The sequence below is a fragment of the Dermacentor andersoni genome, chromosome 1 (assembly GCF_023375885.2).
Source record: "Dermacentor andersoni chromosome 1, qqDerAnde1_hic_scaffold, whole genome shotgun sequence".
Classification (NCBI taxonomy): Eukaryota; Metazoa; Arthropoda; class Arachnida; order Ixodida; family Ixodidae; genus Dermacentor; species Dermacentor andersoni.
Window position 1 is genome coordinate 87,867,803 of NC_092814.1, and position 19,880 is coordinate 87,887,682.

The 19,880-nt window shown below is 46.4% G+C and overlaps 2 protein-coding genes across 2 annotated transcripts in view; one reads left to right on the forward strand and one right to left on the reverse strand.

Moving 5' to 3' along the window:
* Positions 1-19,880, forward strand: part of LOC126544090 (oxidative stress-induced growth inhibitor 2-like) — a 215,669-nt gene that overhangs the window by 38,536 nt on the left and 157,253 nt on the right. The window lies entirely within an intron of this gene.
* LOC126543256 (uncharacterized) overlaps positions 18,107-19,880 on the reverse strand; it is a 47,146-nt gene continuing 45,372 nt past the window's right edge. Inside the window, exons 3-4 of the mRNA XM_055077896.1 lie at positions 18,328-19,814; positions 18,107-18,242 (exon numbers count right to left, since the gene is read on the reverse strand). Coding sequence (XP_054933871.1) covers positions 18,107-18,242; positions 18,328-19,814 — 1,623 coding nt within the window. The remainder of the gene's footprint in view (positions 18,243-18,327; positions 19,815-19,880) is intronic.

Consider the following 19,880-nt stretch of genomic DNA (forward strand, 5'->3'; position numbering starts at 1 on the left):
ATGGATATGCGACTTAAGGAGGAATGCGTTTGAAGTAGAATACGGAGGCACGCTGCACTATTGACGTATGGCAAAAGGAAAAGCGTTCGCGGAATGTGGCAGCCACGCACGAACAATACAGCTGTGCTCCGTGCCTAGAGGCGCATTCTTGTTTGGATGTCGGAGCTACACGCGAGAGGAAACAGAATGCTCCAGCTGCCGGATAAATGAGAGGCACGAGAAGTCTTTAACGTCGAGGAAGCTGCGAGATAAGTGAGTTGTTTACGTGAGCAGCGTCAAAGTTAACGATCGCGGACGTAGATAAATGTGAAACATATGTATAAGCAAAGACAAGACGGCTATTCGGTGCGAAATAAAGCCATATGACGCTTCGTGGATAACGCGGGTTTCAGACTTCATGTGTATGACAACTTGAAATCTTGCTCTCCTGTTCATCTTGCTTGGCATGGTCGGTCGGCCCTTGGAGATATTACACTGAACCAATGTTATCGTTCGGATCTGATTTTATTGGTGCATTTCGAGGGTAGCCCTCACTACACATTTGAACAGGCATTTGTCGCCTTATTAAAAAAAAAAAAAGGGCAGGTACGTTATTCAAGCGCATTGAATTTTGATATCAACTTAACGCATTTGTCTGTCATTTCACTGCATTAGTTCAAGGGGAAAAAAAAAAAAAGAACGACCTAGTCGAGATTAGCCCAACGAAAACAGCAATAGGCAGATATATCTCCGTCACGTATTTGGTATATTCTACTTCTAGTATGCAGGGTGTTTCACGTAACTTGAACTACAGTGTACTAGTACACTTCTAGTACCCTGTACTTGAACCAAGGATTTTTAAAAAGTGGTTAGCTGCAACTAAATGAAACCAACGGCATATGGTTTGCCCTCACGTGGCGCTCCTTATAGTATTTTCTTTATTCCGCTTAATTAGTTACTTAACTAAGATGCAGACTTTTTAATACGCACTTTAGGGCCAAGGGCGTTTCGTTGCGTTGTAGAGGGTATTCAGAAACGACCGATCCAATTTCTTGTTGCAACGTACAGGCTGCGTAGTGATTTTTTTTTTTTTTTGCGTTTAAAGAAATCCCGCGAAATAGGTAATAAAAGCACGTGACCGCGCTCGTGCGCTATCCTATTGCAACGCTCTCAAGCGTGCGTCGAGCCTCTCGCGTCGTTAGGTTCATTCAGCTGCGGTTAACCGCTTTTTCAAAATCCTTGGTTCGAATTATGTGAAACCCTGTATATTTCCGTGTAGATTAAAAGCATGTTTCCATTTAAGCTTTAGAGCTATGTGCCGACTTTTTCGACCAGCGTTTGGGATTACTTTATAATTAAGTAATTAATTACGCTGCATTATTCAGCAGCTGGACATTTTCTTGTAGAAGCTTAGTGAAAAACTGGCGCCTTACCAAAGAAACGAAACAAAATCAAAGCACTTAGCGGCCAAGGTGACTGTCGTTGGCTTCCCCAAGTTGTTTTAACTTGTTTCCGCTGTGCTTCGCTCTCCCATTTCTCTTTATTTTTCATTGTGTGTGTGCCTCTCTCTCTTTCTTCACAATCACGCTTTCTTTTTTCGTCTCCTCAAACCTACATCACAAAAGTCTGCATCCTGGGCTCTTTAAGTCGCAAAAAAAAGAAAAAGAACGCCGGTCTTCTTATCTCTGCCGCCTGCCGAACGCGGGCGACGACCTCTCCCAGCTGGGTTAGTGGCCTCCCGACGGTTTCATGTTGCACTGCAGATAGCATGAGCCCCTCCACCCCACCCCCCTCTACAGCAGCCCTGCACGAAACCCCACGAAACACAAAGGTACCCCAAGTACGCTTTCACCCAAAGGATGCATTGAAACCTCTTCCTGAGCAACTGGTGTCCCTGGTAAAGTCTTGTCGCGAAGTGTGCCTTGGCGTTTATCATCGCGTCAGAGAAGAGGAGCCGCCTACAAGCACCAACACCTCCATAAGCATAGCCAATAATAATTTCAAGCATGAAATGTTTTTGACTCCTGTTGTCGGCGACATTCAAGTGACCTCGAGCCAAAAAAGCCAGAGCCGTTATTATCTAGGCAATCAAACGAGAACAAGTTGCGAGAATAAAACGAGATCATCCGGGCAACCAATCACAACACAAGAAAATGCGGTCTCTTTGTACAGGACCGCATTACATACGTTAGTTAATGCCCAAACAAGTTACAAAAAATATTGCTTCACAGTTCTTCCTAATGTTTGTTCACAATATCACTCAAGCTGTAACTTCTAGTACGCTGAAGTGTTTTTTGTCATTTCCAATAGCGACGTTCAGAAGGCACATTGAATACCGTTTTCATTGAATACCATAACACCTGATTTTCTAACACTAAATTTCAAGTCTAAATTGTTGCCTTCCTGTCCACAGGTATTAGCCAGACGTTGCAAATCACTTTGCTTGTTAGCTAGCAACACAATGCCGTCCGCATAAAATAAACCTGGAAGCTGCTGCTCTACTATTGTATCCGCCTGTTTGTATGAGAGATTAAACCCGATATTACTTCCTTCTAGCACCCTCTCCATCATCGCCATGTACATCACAAACAGCAGTGGGGATAAAGGGCACCCCTGCCTCAGTCCCTTGTTCACATCAACTTTCTCCTCGCTCCTCATCCCTTCCCATTCAAAACAAACGGTATTTTCTGGGTAAATCTCTCTCAAAAGCTGTAGACAGTCGTCACCTAAGCCTTCCCCTTCCAGAATATCCCACAAAATGTTGCGGTCTACGTTGTCATAGGCTCCTGTAATGTCTACAACGGCCACATATAACGGTCTGCTTTCTACTTTTGATATTTCAATACACTGAGTAAGAACAAATAAGTTGTCATCCAAACGCCTACCTATTCTGAAGCCATTCTGAAGTTCTCCCAAAATGCCACTATTCCCTGCCCATACTTGAAACTTTAATTTGATTGCCTGCATTGCTAGCCTGTATATTACCGATGTAATGGTCAACGGTCGATACGAGTCAATTCTATCTTTCTCCCCCTTACCTCAAGAGATCACGCTGGGTGGCGCCTCCTTCAGGCGGTTTTCTTCTTGTAGCTGGGCGGTGCGCTCGGCCTCCCTGGCGTCTCGCTGCCTGTCTTGCCGCCTTCAGCCGGCTTTCTTCTAGCTGGGCAGCGTCCATATGGACCAGTGCAAAGTATGGCGTTGTGGGGTGTGATGGGCTGTGCCGTTGCGAACATGCACTACACCCATTTTAATATTGTGGCTAGTATCATCTCCAAACAATCTGCTTTGCCAGTTGTCATTTCATGCTTACATCTAGTGTCGATTACGGGATGGCCAGAATTTTTTGATAAAAGACTTTCACGAATGATAGGGTAAACATCTTATCCAAAACCCGTTCTAGCGCACTTAGAAAATACACTTTTTGTAATAATAATGCGGGTAACGCAAACGTGCTTCCCCGAATGTCTTTTGGCTGTAGTTGATGGGGTGGTATCATGAACAATATCTACATGAACTAGTTGAACGTTTAGCAATTGAGCAGTTGAAAAGTTAAGGTGAGTTGTTGATATTTAATGAGCTTATGGTTATTGCACAATATGTGTCATACGCTGCGGCCGTAAAACAATAAATTCACTGCGATCTCTAAGCCTTCTTAAGAAACCCACTATGAAGCTCATTTTGGTCTCTACAGCTCCCGAACTGCATTCGCATTGGTGTTGCCAAGCAACATCGCGAGTAATAGAATAAACCTGTGGTGCAAAAAAGTAATAAGCTACCAACTGAATTGTGACCCTAGAGTGCAAGCACATGTTTCCCTTCGGCAATTTCTTATGAAGCCGTAGTGTACATTGTTAGGTTGTCGCCTAACAAAACTAAATCATGACGTAAAACCTGCACAAATAGTGTCGGTTCACAAGCACCTCTTAGTGGAATATCGCGCCATATTCAACGGCTCCATTGATTGAGCTAAATTTCTTAAATTTGGGCTACCCATATCTAGGACCATTTGGGTATATGCCACAGGGCATGAGCTAATTATTGGCCCATCCCGCAGTGTAGGTATGTGCCACAGAGACATAAGACGTGTAGAATCCCCAAATATAGTTAGACATCGACTTGGTCCTCGTGACATCACTGCCTCGATGACTCACTGTGGGCAAGCGCCTGAACTGGTGTTTCCATTACGGCATAGCTTGGGAAAGGCGTAGTGCATAAAGCTACACATTAAAGTACATTGGATAAAATAAAAAAAAGAATAATTAAATTTTGTGCATCTCGTTTACTTGCATTTAAGTAACCGCTTCATTAACGTTTCACTTTACATCGATTGCAACATCCGAGTTAAATTTAAGTTTTTTTTTTTTTTTTTTTTTCATGCAGCAGTGATTGCTGCTGCTCTCTCATCACGCTATTGCTTCGTTCGGTGGAACTAAAGCCCCTTCATCGCGTGTACGCTTTTGCGGACGAGAGCGGTATGGCTCTAGGTGGAACGAGTGCTTGACGGGTGGCAATTATTGGCAGTTTAGTCACAGTATAGGAGAATAGTTCGCATTCCTTTCCCACGGGAACGAGTCGGGAAAAGTCTGGTGCAGTCGTCCTTGGGTCCTTCAGTGGAGAGACAGTGAGCAGTCATTTCTCCAAACAGCGTGGCGGAGAAGATAACCCTTTGGCTCAACAATGTCCCTCTCCCCCCCTCCCCCCTGATGCTGAGCCGTGCTCCCCCACGGGTAGCAGAAAATAGAATTATTTTCTCCTTCCTCGGAATCGCTGTATATCAACAATGTATTCATATGTTCCCGAGAATAGGAACAGTTAAAACCTGCTGCGCCGTGGACATTGGAAGGGCAGAAATGTATATTTCGAGGGGCAATTTCGAGTAATTTCAGTGCAGAGTGAAATTTCAGCATTTCATGTCGTTTACTCCCTGTCGCTGTGTATGTGTGCCTACTAGGACATACATATAAAAATTAGTTGGACGGAAAGAAGACCTGCTGCCACTGTGCGCCTAGCCACCAAACCCCAGCTATGTTTGCATCGGCCTGTCGAGTATGTTGTTTACGGCGCATTTGAACAAAGCCTCGAGGGTCACGCTGTACCGCATTTCAATGGGTGTATGGAATTTATAGTAATGTGCTTCGTCAATATGATTCGTACAGTCAATATGCGTATAGCAAGCGGTGGGATTTATAATAATCATGCTTCGTTGATATGCGCATCCCAACATAAAAATCCGGCAGAACCCATCTCACGATGGATGTCGACGTTAATACGATTCGCATTGAGACAATGTATCAAAACACGGTATTGCAACCGCCTAAACGCGTCATGTATGAGGCGCGTGTGACGCCGGGCTGCTTTCTCGCGCTTCCATCTGAACACGCTCCGCCATCTACGTGCTTATCTCGTGTCTCCTTTCTTCGTGTGTTGTTTTATTCGGCGCCGTCTTTGTAATCATGCTTCATCTAGCGCCCCCGCAGCGAAGTATCCACGTGGCGCGTGTGTGAACGTATATACAGACAAGGTTGCCTGAATACATATGACGCGGGTTTGACTCCGCCCAGCACCGAAGAACTCTCAATGATGTTGTTTTGTCGATGAAGAGAGCCACATACCCAGTGGCACATACATATCCAGTGACCCAAGTTGGCGCCAAAGAGGTTCACCGAGTAAGGGCTCATACCCAGTGCAAGGAGGTTATGATCCAGTGACTAATAGCTAGTGACCCAACTTGGCGTGAAACAGGTTTATTGGAGAGCGCCACATACCCTGTAGCACATTCCCAGTGACTCAAATTGACAACAGAGAGGTTCATTGAAGTCTGGCGCATACCGAGTTTCCATATCCAGGGGTCCAAGTTGGGGTGAAAGAAGTTAATCGAAACAGCGGCTCAGGAGCAGATGTGCATACCCAGTAACACAAGTTGGCGTGGCGAAGTTGACCAAAGTTTGCCCGACAAATGATTTCAAGCATTTTGAAGCAGCCCGATGTTCTAACCATTAGATCGCGGATAACCCACGTTAACCAAGTTGGCGGGAAACAGACAGACAAGACAGACAGACAGACGGACGACCGAAAGCGCGTGAAGTACCTTAAGAATGCTATTCGCATTAAATATGCTCCACGTCCTAACGCCAGGACTCCCAACTATAAGCCATTTTGTTCTCTAGGTGAATCCGATTTCAGCTGCTTCTACTCCCTTTATCCGAAGATGCTCGGAAGAAAACTTACCGCCTTTGCAACTGAAGTGCGGCAAAATATACGAGAACATGAGAACGTGAGTAAACATAGGAGGGATTGCAGCATTTGCAAAAGTGACAGTGGTACAGGGGCAGGACTGGAAATTTGGCATGCACGGCCAAGCCCATCAAGAAAGAAACTACCTTTAGTTTTGTGTCCATAAGAATTTAAATAAAATAAGAAATTAAATATTCGGAGCTCGTTTTCTCGAATCTTCGTATTCGATTCGGTTAGGAAATTTCACGATTTGAACACCCATAAAGATAACATAATTTTCGCAGTCTCTAAGGCCATGTGGAATAAAGCTCACGAGTGCGTCCTAATAGTGTAGCAGTGTAACAGAAGAAAGATAGCCAAATATAGGAGCAAGAATGCGCTACTCCGACGGCTTGGGGAGGCGCACACTACCCGTAGAAAAACCGTAGCGTCGTGGCTTCTTGTGTGTAATTTCATATCGTTCCCGCAGTCATGACTTCCACATCACGGTGCCGATCGACGTTCTTTCACACTTTTCTTCGGAGACCGAGTAAACGCAACTCCCGCTTGTCTATTCGGTAGTACAACGTCAAAAGCCTAGAACTCCCAACCTCTCTGCGGCAGCCCGTCCTGCAGAATAGTTACAATGGAAAAATATTCTTGTGCGATGAAGTCAAAGGGGGGGCATACGTCAGTATTTTTATTCCTAGTGGCTTTACGCATTTGTGCAACATGCCACTGTATATAATTTTGGAATGATGTTCGCGCTGACATGCCTCCGCTGATTATAAATTAATTACCGGTGACTATATTTCGCATGCAGTCCTTACAGCTAACAAAGACGAAATGCCAGGACCGGAGCAAAAAGCCGCTTTATTAAAGCTTGACAAGGGCTCCAGCTCTGATTGTATTTGACAGTGGACACATGAGGAAGGGAAAGAAAGGAAAAAAAAACATACATGGCATATCTTGCAAAGCAATTAGTATAAAACAAAGGTATTGTTACGTCTCAACACGACCAAGGGCATTAAATAGACGATTACCACGAAGCAACCCCACCCATTCATCAGCGCATATCCCGAAGTCAACGCACCGTTGACACCGAGGCTCGACGGGTCCACAAAAGCCCCTCCTGCTGCACCTGAAAACCTGAACTAATGATGAAAAGGGCCAGCGTCGAATGCTACCGTGAGAACGGCTTCGACCTCGCATTCCCAGATTGCTACACGCTTGCTAAATATGCGGGGACATATTTAGCATCATCGGAGGCTGAGTTCGTTGGAACGGTGCGATATCATGGACGGGATATTGCGACCGACCCGACAATGATGATTGGCCGCGATACAGCAATCAGATCCGCTAGTCTAGTCGCCTAGGGAAGAGGACGGTATTAAAAGGAGATTCGTGCAGGAAAAGAGATGACGTGTCCTGATGTGAACTCGACGTTTAATATGCTCTTACATGAAGTGGGCTTTGGAGCCAGTGTAAATAATGTAAAATAAACCCTTTTTCCTTCATTGCTACTACCGGACGTACTCATCGATGTGCTTGGTGGATGCCTGGCCCAAACGCCACCTCGAGCCGCAACAGTAGGCAAACATGTATATGTACGCATGCACTGCAGCTTTTCAAGGTATACATGAAACCTGTGGCATAAGTCTAAATTACAAATCATGATAAAAAAATGTAGAAATTATATATATATATATATATATATATATATATATATATATATATATATATATATATATATTCCCGTTCATGGTATCGCACCGTTCCGCTGAATTCCACCTCCGATAGTGCTAAGTATGTCCCCGCATATTTAGCAAGCGTGTAGCAATCTGGGAATGCGAGGTCGAAGCCGTTCCCACGCTGGCATTGGACGTTGGCCCTTTTCATCATTAGTTCAGCTTGTCAGGTGCTGGTAGAGGGGATTTTGTGGACGCGTGAAGCGTCGGTGTCAACGCTGTGTTGACTTCTGGGTATGCGATGATGAATGGGTGGGGTTGCTTCGTGGTAATCGTCTATGGCCCTTTGTCGTGTTAAGACGTAACAATACCTTTGTTTTATGCTGACTGCTATGGAAGATATGCCATATATGTTTTTTTTCTTCTTTTGCCTTCGTTACGTGTCCACGGGCGATTTTTAAAAAGATATGTTAACATTAAAATAAAACACCCGGTACATATATATTTTAACGTTAACATAATTTTTTAAGATTGCCCGTGGCATTTATCACGAGTCTACTTATTGTACTGGAATACTCGGAAATGTATAGACTACTTACACTGGAAATCAATGCGCATAAACGGCTAATCAAAATTTTCGCTAATTATCGTTTGAACTAATTTCGCGCACATATGGCAATACACCAACTGAAGTCAGTGACTGCACAAAGCACTTCCACTTTGAGCGAATTTTAAAACTAGTACCAGTTTTGAGTTCAGCGCAGTCAAACTTGTCTTAAAGATGCACTGTTGTTCCACTGTCTTTTTTGACAAAACGCCTTTTTATGCATTGAAGCTCGAAAGTTACTAGAACACTAATGCATTTCGTCGCATACTTTGGGAACGCACGTCTCGAAACTGTTGTCATTCTCAGAATTCGTTCGTTTCAAGTGGTTATACCATTAAAGGTTACCGGCTACATATCGTAAATTGCTATATAAGGCTTCTAGTAATTAGTTTAAAAGTTAATTAGCAAATAGTAGAACATTCGCTTTCATTTAGTGTGTGTGTGTTCAAATAATGTCTCCCTTGGAGAGTAATCAGCTCATTACATGTCACTGATGATATTTAACAATTATGCATTGTAACACAGGTACGACAGGCACGCGTGTAGCAATATTGTCATTGGCCTCAGGAGATGGGTTATGGTCAAGCGGCGCAGCGATCGGCTCAGCCGTCAGCGCCACCGTGTCAGTTCCGCGAAACACCGAGGCGGCCACTGCTAGGGAGGTACGCTTTTTCGACGCTCGTTTAAACTTGTCGGTCGTTCTAAATTGCGGTTTTAAGCCAATCGAAGACATCGAGGCCCATTTCAGGCCACCGACGCTTGAGAAAGGACGTCAAATTTACGACTACAACTATGTTTATCGTGTCAAAGTAGACAGCACGGACATCGCAGCGAAGTGCTTAAATCAAATTATGGGTGCCAGAACCACGATCTGATTACGAGGCACGTCGTAGTGGGGGACTCCGGAATAATCTGGACTACCTGGGGTTCTTTAACGTGGACCTAATACCCCTGTCACACGGCAAATCTAATGTCATTTCCAACAAATGACATTTGTTGCGATTAATGTCATTATCACAGCGCGCTGTCACACGGCGAAAGCTAATGTCGTTTGAAAATGATGACAATGACGATAGTAAAAAAAAAAAGACACGCCTCAAACCCACTTTTGTCCAATAAATATTTTCCAATATGCTAAATTCCACTATAATATGTGATCGTTGCTTTCAAACCGTGGCGTTCGATCGCTAACTTGTCGGCATTGTCAACGAAGCCGAGTCGAGCCAAGCCAAAGCTAAGGCAGGCAACAGGGCGAAGAGAACGATAGGCGCGTCCGCTACATCTGCTAAAGTGGTACGAGAAGGGCAGTTGCATGTCATCGCCGTTCTGATGTGCATGCGGGCTTCTAATATCCTCATTCTTGTCGCGTGCCACAGGAAAACACGGGGTTTCGATGGGGGCGAAATGCGAAAACACCCGTGTACTTAGATTTAGGTGCACGTTAAAGAAGCCCAGGTGGTCGAAATTTCCGGAGTCCCACACTACGGCGTGCCTCATAATCAGAAAGTGGTTTTGGCACGTAAAACCCCATAATTTAATTTTTTTTAAGGAAAACACGGGGATGCTTTTACGCCAAGTCAATTGAAGCAGCCGCGGCCGATGCTCCGGTGCGAACCAACACGACTGCTGCAGCGAAAGCTAAAGACGGCTGTCTGGTCACTGGACTGAGAGTAGTTTTCTGTATTTACGCACGTGGTGGACTTCAATGTCTTTAAAGTAATAATTAGGTGATAAAATTGATAGAATAAAAGTGATTTTTGTTAAAACAAAAAAAGAAGCATGTACTGTTTGCGAAACACTGGTACACTCGTGGTGTCGAGGATACACATCCGGTTCCAAACGAATGCGAATGAGTTTGGCGAACTCATTCGTTTGTAAATGTCATTTTCGACAAATGTCATTACGTTTTACCGTGTGACAGCAAACAAATGGCATTATCAGCGAATGTCATTCGTTGTAAATGACATTATATTTGCCGTGTGACAGGGGTATAACTCTAAGTACGAAATCTAAGTACAGGGACGTTTTCACCCCCATCGAGATGCGGCCGCAGTGGCCGAGATTTGATCCCGCGACCGCATGCTTAGCAGCCCAACACCACAGCCACTAAGCAACCAGCGCAGGTCACGAAGTGTTTGTCACAACAAAACAAGCATGCTTACGACGTCGAACTGAAAGTAAGTTAACAAATCATGATTTTTTGCCACTTAAGTGAGCAAATACGGCCGTGAACGTTTTTCAACTGTCTTTGGAACTTCATTACATGGAGCATGCCTTGCACCAGGTTTTGGTGCTTTTTTCTCCGTTGACAAAGTGCCTCGAGCATATTCTGGTATTGTCGTTCGGGCTCGAATGTGAGAGGTCATCACCGCTGAATCCTAATAAAGAGCAATCAGTTGAGACTAAACGACGTGAAGACTGAACAAATGTGCGCTAGCGTTGCCGGTAGAAATGCTAATTTGCGAATACTCTACGTGTACTGCGGTGTACTCCTACCTTAGTTTTGTTGTTCTAAGTGCATGACAACATCGATATGAATGAGCCCCATTCCAGCAGCCACGTCTTAACTTGACGCAGAAAAAAACTGCACGTTTGCTTATTAATACACAACAAAAAGCGCAGTGCGTACAAAGCTCCAACACGGAGCGCTTACGAAGCTAGATTTGATTTTACACAACCAGTGGACCTTTGTTATGGAGCTAGACGAGCTAAACAGCTATCTAAACCAATTTACAACAGCGGGAATCAGTTCACGCGTTTTTACGCAGTTGTCGCTTTATTGTGCGCTTTTACGGATGCCGCTGCTGGCTCTATTTTTCTTTTTGTCTCCTTTTGCATTTCCGTCTTCGTTGAACAGAAATTCGCAAGAACGACACCAACCACGACGATCTACTTCAGCCGCCGGTTGCTTCCCACGGTTTTAAAGGGAAGCGGTACAATTTGATGCCGACATCCCCTTCGCGGTTGTGACAATCCTCAACGCAGCAGTATCTGCGCTTATTCTTTTTCTTCGCACTTGTCACGGAGGGTCTGCGAAGAGACCACGGTGAACCCATTGAAAAATTGGAAAAGCAGGCTTTCAGGCGTGCCCGAGCGCCGCACAGACAATGGTGAAACACAGTGAGGGCCTGCTCATAGAATAAAGAGCCTGTGCTTGCGGGTGCCTGTATATACACATACATATGTACACACACACACGTGCACCACCACATCCATGTCTAATATATATATATATATATCTTAAGAAGCCAACAAACAAAGACACTAAGGACAACACAGGGGAAATTACTTCTGCTTACTAATTTAAATCACGAAATCATATATTAATGGAATTGAAAGTGGATGAAATAACAACTTGCCGCAGGTGGAGAACGATCCCACGCCTTCGCATTACGCGTGTGATTCTCTATCAGTTAAGCTACCGCGGCGCCAGCTTCCCATCACATTAGTAAGTTCAAGCAATTTCCTCTGTGTTGTCCTTGGTGTCCTTGTTTGTTGGCTTCTTATGATATGATTAACAAAAATCAACGTCTTATCCAAAAGCCGTTCTAACGCACATTGAAAATACACTTTTTGGAATAATAATGCGGGGAACGCAAACGTGCTTCCCCGAAAGTCTTTTCGCTGTAGTTGATGGGGCGGTATCATGAACAATATCTACATGAACTACTTGAACGTTTAGCATTTGAGCAGTTGAAACGTTGAGGTGAGTTGTGGATATTTAATGAGCTTATGGTTATTGCACAATACGTGTCATACGCTGCGGCCAAAAATAGTTGATGGGGTGGTATCATGAACAGCATCTACATGAACTACTTGAACGTTTAGCAATTGAGCAGTTGAAAAGTTAAGGTGAGTTGTGGATATTTAATGAGCTTATGGTTATTGCACAATACGTGTCATACGCTGCGGCCGAAAAAAAAAAAAAAGCTGTCACTGCGATCTCTAAGCCTTCTTAAGAAACCCGCTATGAAGCGCATTTTGGTCTCTACAGCTTCCGACTGCATTCGCATTGGTGTTGCCAAGCAACATCGCGAGTCATAGAATAAACCTGTGGTGTAAAAAAGTAATAAGCTACCAACTGAGTTGTGACCATAGAGTGCAAGCACATGTTTCCCTTCGGCAATTTCTTATGAAGCCGTAGTGTACATTGTTAGGTTGTCGCCTAACAAAACTAAATCATGACGTAAAACCTGCACAAACAGTGTCGGTTCACAAGCACCTCTTAGTGGAATATCGCGTGATATTCAACGGCTCCATTGATTTAGCTAAATTTGTTAAATTTGGGCTACCCGTATCTAGGACCATTTGGGTATGTGCCACTGAGACATAAGACGTGTAGAATCCCCAAATATAGTTACACATCGACTTGGTCCTCGTGACATCACTGCGTCGACGACTCACAGTGTGCAAGCGCCTGAACTGGTGTTTCCATTACTTCATAGCTTGGGAACGGCGTAGTGCATAAACCTACACATTAAAGGACATTGGATAACATTTTGAAAAAATCATTAAATTTTGTGCATCTCTTTTACTTGCATTTAAGTAACCGCTTCATTAAAGTTTCACTTTACATCGATTGCAACGTCCGAGTTAAATTTACTTTTTTTCTTTTAACAGGCAGCAGTGAGTGCTGCTGCTCTCACCACGTTATTGCTTCGTTCGGTGGAACTAAAGCCCCTTCAACGCGTGTACGCTTTTGCGGACGAGAGCGGTATGGCCTTAGGTGGAACGAGTGCTTGACGGGTGGCAATTATTGGCAGTTTAGTCACAGTATAGGAGAATAGTTCCCATTCCTTTCCCACGGGAACGAGTCGGGAAAAGTCTGGTGCAGTCGTCCTTGGGTCCTTCAGTGGAGAGACGGTGAGCAGTCATTTCTCCGAACAGCGTGGCGGAAAAGATAGCCCTCTGGCTCAACAATGTCCCTCTCTCCCCCTCCCCCCTGATGCTGAGCCGTGCTCCCCCACGGGTAGCAGAAAATAGCATTATTTTCTCCTTCCTCCGAATCACTATATATCAACAATGTATTAATATGTTCCTGAGAATACGAACACTTAAAACCTGCTACGCCGTGGACATTGGAAGGGCAGAAATGTATATTTCGAGGATCAATTTCGAGTCATTTCAGTGCAGAGTAAAATTTCAGCATTTCATGTCGTTTACTCCCTGTCGCTGTGTATTTGTGCCTACTAGGACATACATATAAAAATTTGTTGGACTGAAAGAAGACCTGCTGCCACTGTGCGCTCGCCACCAAACCCCAGATATGTTTGCATCGGCCTCTCGAGTATGTTGTTTACGGCGCATTTGAACAAAGCCTCGAGGGTCAAGCTGTACCGCATTTCAATGGGTGTACGGAATTTATAGTAATGTGCTTCGTCAATATGATTCGTATAGTAAATATGCGTATAGCAAGCGGTGGGATTTATAATAATCATGCTTCGTTGATATGCGCATCCCAACATAAAAATCCGGCAGAACCCTTCTCACGATGGATGTCAACGTTAATACGATTCGCATTGAGACAATGTATCAAAACACGGTATTGCAACCGCCTAAACGCGTCATGTATGAGGCGCGTGTGACGTCGGGCTGCTTTCTCGCGCTTCCATCTGAACACGCTCCGTCGCCTAGCGCCGCCGCAGCAAAGTACCCACGTGGCGCGTGTGTGAACGTATATACAGACAAGGTTGCCTGAATACATATGACGCGGGTTTGACTTCGCCCAGCACCGAAGAACTCTCAATGATTATGTTGTTTTGAAGATGAAGAGAGCCACATACCCAGTGGCACATACATATCCAGTGACCCAAGTTGGCGCCAAAGAGGTTCACCGAGTAGGGGCTCATACCCTGTAGCACATTCCCAGTGACTCAAATTGACAACAAAGAGGTTCATTGAAGTCCATGGTTCATCCAAGTTGGGGTGAAAGAAGTTAATCGAAACAGCGGCTCATGAGCAGATGTGCATACCCAGTAACACAAGTTGGCGTGGCGAAGTTGACCAAAGTTGGCCCGACAAATGATTTCAAGCATTTTGAAGCAGCCCGATGTTCTAACCATTAGATCGCGGATAACCCACGTTAACCAAGTTGGCGGGAAACAGACAGACAAGACAGACAGACAGACGGACCCCGGAAAGCGCGTGAAGTACCTTAAGAATGCTAATCGCATTGCTCCACATCCTAACGCCAGGACTCCCAACTTTAAGCCATTTTGTTCTCTAGGTGAATCCGATTTCAGCTGCTTCTACTCCCTTTATCCGAAGATGCTCTGAAGAAAACTTACCGACTTTGCAACTGAAGTGCAGCAAAATATACGAGAACATGAGAACGTGAGTAAACATACGAGGGATTGCAGCATTTGCAAAAGTGACAGTGGTACAGGGGCAGGACTGGAAAATTGGCATGCACGGCCGAGCCCATCAAGAAACAAACTACTTTTAGTTTTGTGTCCATAAGAATTTAAATAAAATAAGAAATGAAATATTCGGAGCTCGTTTTCTCGAGTCTTCGTATTCGATTCGGTTAGGAAATTTCACGATTTGAACACCCATAAAGATAACATAATTTTCGCAGTCTCTAAGGCCGTGTCGAATAAAGCTCACGAGTGCGTCCTAATAGTGTAGCAGTGTAACAGAAGAAAGATAGCCAAATATAGGAGCAAGGATGCGCTACTCCGACAGCTTGGGAAGGAGGCGCACACTACCCGTAGAAAAACATTGTAGCGTCGTGGCTTCTTGTGTGTAATTTCATATCGTTCCGGCAGCTATGACTTCCACATCACGGTGCCCGATCGACGTTCTTTCACACTTTTCTTCGGAGACCGAGTAAACGCAACTCCCGCTTGTCTATTCGGTAGTAGAACTCCCAACCTCTCTGCGGCAGCCCGTCCTGTAGAATAGTCGCAACGGAAAAATATTCTTGTGTGATGAAGCCAGGGGGGGGGGGGGGGGGGACATACGTCAGTATTTTTATTCCTAGTGGCTTTACGAATGTGTGCAACATGCCACTGTATATCATTTTGGAATGATGTTCGCGCCGACATGCCTCCGCTGATTATATATTAATTACCGGTGACTATATTTCGCATGCAGTCCTTACAGCTAACAAAGACAAAATGCCAGGACCGGAGCAAAAAGGCGCTTTATTAAAGCTTGACAAGGGCTCCAGCTCTGATTGTATCTGACAGTGGACACATAAGGAAGGGAAAGAAAGGAAAAAAGAACATACATGGCATATCTTCCAGAGCAATTAGTATAAAACAAGGGTATTGTTACGCCTCAACACGACCAAGGGCATTAAATAGGTGATTACCATGAAGCAACCCCACCCATTCATCAGCGCATATCCCGAAGTCAACGCACCGTTGACACCGAGGCTCGACGGGTCCACAAAAGCCCCTCCTGCTGCACCTGAAAACCTGAACTAATGATGAAAAGGGCAAGCGTGGAATGCTACCGTGAGAACGGCTTCCACCTCGCATGCCCAGATTGCTACACGCTTGCTAAATATGCGGGGACATATTTAGCATCATCGGAGGCGGAGTTCGTTGGAACGGTGCGATATCATGGACGGGATATTGCGACCGACCCGACAATGATGACTGGCCGCGATACAGCCATCAGATCCCCTAGTCCAGTCGCCTAGGGAAGAGGACGGTATTAAAAGGAGATTCGTGCAGGAAGAGAGATGTCGTGTCCTGATGCGAACTCGACGTTTAATATGCTCTTACATGAAGTGGGCTTTGGAGCCAGTGTAAATAATGTAAAATAAACCCTTTTTCCTTCATTGCTACTACCGGACGTACTCATCGATGTGCTTGGTGGATTCCTGGCCCAAACGCCACCTCGAGCCGCAACAGTAGGGAAACATGTATATGTACGCATGCACTACAGCTTTTCAAGGTATACATGAAACCTGTGGCGTAAGTCTAAATTACAAATCATTATAAAGATTGTAGGAATTATATATATATATTGCCGTTCATGGTATCGCACCGTTCCGCCGAATTCCACCTACGATAGTGCTAAGTATGTCCCCGCATATTTAGCAAGCGTGTAGCAATCTGGGAATGCGAGGTCGAAGCCGTTCCCAGGCTAGCAGTGGACGTTGGCCCTTTTCATCATTAGTTCAGCTTGTCAGGTGCTGGTAGAGGGGATTTTGTGGACGCGTCAAGCGTCGGTGTCACCGCTGCGTTGACTTCTGGGTATGCGATGATGAATGGGTGGGGTTGCTTCGTGGTAATCGTCTAAGGCCCTTTGTCGTGTTAAGACGTAACAATACCTTTGTTTTATGCTAACTGCTATGGAAGATATGCCATATATTTTTTTTTCTCCTTTTGCCTTCGTTACGTGTCCACGGGGGATGTAAAAAAAAGTATGTTAACATTAAAATAGAACACCCGGTATATATATATATATATATTAACGTTAGCATAATTTTTTTAAATTGTCCGTGGCATTTATCACGAGTCTACTTATTGAACTGGAATACTCGGAAATGTATAGACTACTTACACTGGAAATCAATGCGCATAAATGGCTAATCAAAAATTTCGCTAATTGTCGTTTGAACTAATTTCGCGCACATATTGCAATACACCAACTGAAGTCAGTGACTGCACAAGGCACTTCCACTGTGAGCGAATTTAAAAACTAGTACCAGTTTTGAGTTCAGCGCAGTCAAACTTGTCTTAAAGATGCACTGTTGTTCCACTGCCTTTTTTGACAAAATGCCTGTTTATGCATTGAAACTCGAAAGTTACTAGAACACTAATGCATTTCGTCGCATATTTTGGGAACGCACGTCTCGAAACTGTTGTCATTCTCAGAATTCGTTCGTTTCAAGTGGTTATACCATTAAATGTTACCGGCTACATATCGTAAATTGCTATATAAGGCTTCTAGTAATTAGTTTAAAAGTTAATTAGCAAATAGTTCAACATTCGCTTTCATTTAGTGTGTGTGTGTGTGTGCAAATAATGTCTACCTTGGAGAGTAATGAGCTCATTACATGTCACTGATGATATTTAAAAATTATGCATTGTAACACAGGTACGACAGGCACGTGTGTAGCAATATTGTCGTTGGCCTCAGGAGATGGGTTACCTTCAATGGTCAAGCGGCGCAGCGATCGGCTCAGCCGTCAGCGCCACCGTGTCAGTTCCGCGAAACACCGAGGCGGCCACTGCTAGGGAGGTACGCTTTTTCGACGCTCGTTTAAACTTGTCGGTCGTTCTAAATTGCGGTTCTAAGCCAATCGAAGACATCGAGGCCCATTTCAGGCCACCGACGCTTGAGAAACGACGTCAAATTTACGACTACAACTATGTTTATCGTGTCAAAGTAGACAGCACGGACATCGCAGCGAAGTGCTTAAATCAAATTATGGGTGCCAGAACCACGATCTGATTATGAGGCACGCCGTAGTGGGGGACTCCGGAATAATCTGGACCACCTGGGGTTCTTTAACGTGGACCTAACTTTAGAGAAGTGGTTCTTGAAGGGAGAAGGAAAGGTTGACGCTGTTTTCTGCAGCCCTTGCGGGAGCACGGCTCAGCGTCAACAGGGGTGGGGGGGGGGGGGAGAGTGGGAGCAAAGGAGATAGGAGAGTAGAGGGTTAAAGTGACGCCATGGGCAGCGGCTGAGCAGTCCGGCAGGAAGGGCCCATTGGGTCCGGTAGGAGTGGTGATCGGGTGAAAGGCCAGGGGGTGGTGATCCAGCAGGAGCCAGATGATTGGGGCAGGTCGAGTAGCCTGAAGAGGTTTGGATAGCCGTGAGGCTATCCGTCTTTGCAGAAAATCCTAGAGTCTCGCCGAGAGCCCCGACGAGTCGAGGTACTCGACGACACTTAGGAGGGCTGGTAGCTCGCTACGACCAGGGAAGAGGATGTCTTCCTGCCGTGCAGAAGGAAGCCCCAGGCATCGGAACTCCTGCAGGAGACGGTCACGCTGCTGTAGGTAAGCAGGGCAGGCCAGTAGGAGGTGCTCCAGGGTCTCGGGCTCCCCACAGGAGGCACAGGTTGGAGAGGCGATGAGGCCATGACGGTGGCGGCGAGCACCCGTCCAACAGCAGCCAATCCACAGTCGCAGAAGGAGGGAGGTCTCCCTGCGTGCGAGGCCGCGCTGTGGAAGTGGTCGCGGAGGGCGGCCCAAGGACGTCCGCTTGTCCGGATGGCAGGCCAGCAGATGGCGCCGAAGCCTGTGGCTTGTGAAATCATTGGCTGTCACAGCCAGGCTGGGCGGGACCACGCAGTGGTGGGCACGCTTTGCCAGTGCATCTGCTTCCTCGTTGCCCGGTATCCCTACGTGGGCTGGAAGCCAGTGCAGGGACACTGAGCAGCCCGCCTCCTGGAGCGCCATCAGCCTTGTCGAGAGCAGGGCAACCCCGAGGCTGGCCCTTTCTGGCCTCTGCAGGCTGAGAAGTGCCGCCTTGGAGTCGCAGTAGATGGTCACTGGGGTCACCGGCAGCTCCTCTGCGAGTAAGTCCACAGCCAGGTGAAGGCCTGCTACCTCTGCCGCTGTTGACGTCGCATGGTCGGGGAGGCGACACTGCTTGCTCTTCCGCAAAGCGGGCACCACGCAGGCCGCAGTCGACGAGCCTGTGTCTGGCATCACCGAGCCGTCAACGTAGATCTGCAGGTTTCCTCCGTGGTCCTCATGCAGGAGGGAGGCAGCCGTCTGTTGAAGGGCACAAGTCGGGGAGCGCCGTTTGGAAACGCCGGGCAGCTCTGTGGTGATGGGTATGGGTGGTCTCTGGGGAGGAGGCAGCTGTGCGTTGTTCGCTGGAGGCCTCCCGATCACCTCCTCGTACAGCCCACAGAGTCTGCCCATCTGTGAATGGGGCCGCGAGCGCAGTCGGGAGAGCAGGGCACTGCCGTCTGGTCCATGGTGGAGGCGGTCAACATGGCGTAGCCCCTGCTGCAGGAGGAGGAGTGACAGGGGCCATGCTCCCGCCTCGGCCAAGGTTGCAGCGACTTGGGAGCTGCGGGGAGCGCCCAGGCAGAGCCTAATCGCGGCCCGATGCTGCAGCTCCAGCTTCTTGAGACGGGCGGGTGGTAGTGCCACGAGTGGGAGGGCGTACCGCAGGCGTGAGGTAGCTGCTGCATCGTACAGCCGCAGTGCCCACCCAGTGGTACAGCCCTGTCCTCGGGCAAGAAGCTGGGAGACTGCCTTGCGGACCCGGAGGACCTGCACATGCAGGATCTTGACAGCAGGCAGCCAGGACAGTCGGTGATCAATGCGCAGCCCCAGGTACGTCACCGCAGTGCTCCAGGGTAGCTGGACGCCAATGCTGCTCAGAGAGCTCTTTGCAGGGCCGAGCGTGCGCTGCGGTGGTTGTGTGGTGGGCTTCGCACCCACAGGGCGATGTCGTCCGCGTAGATGGAGGCGCTC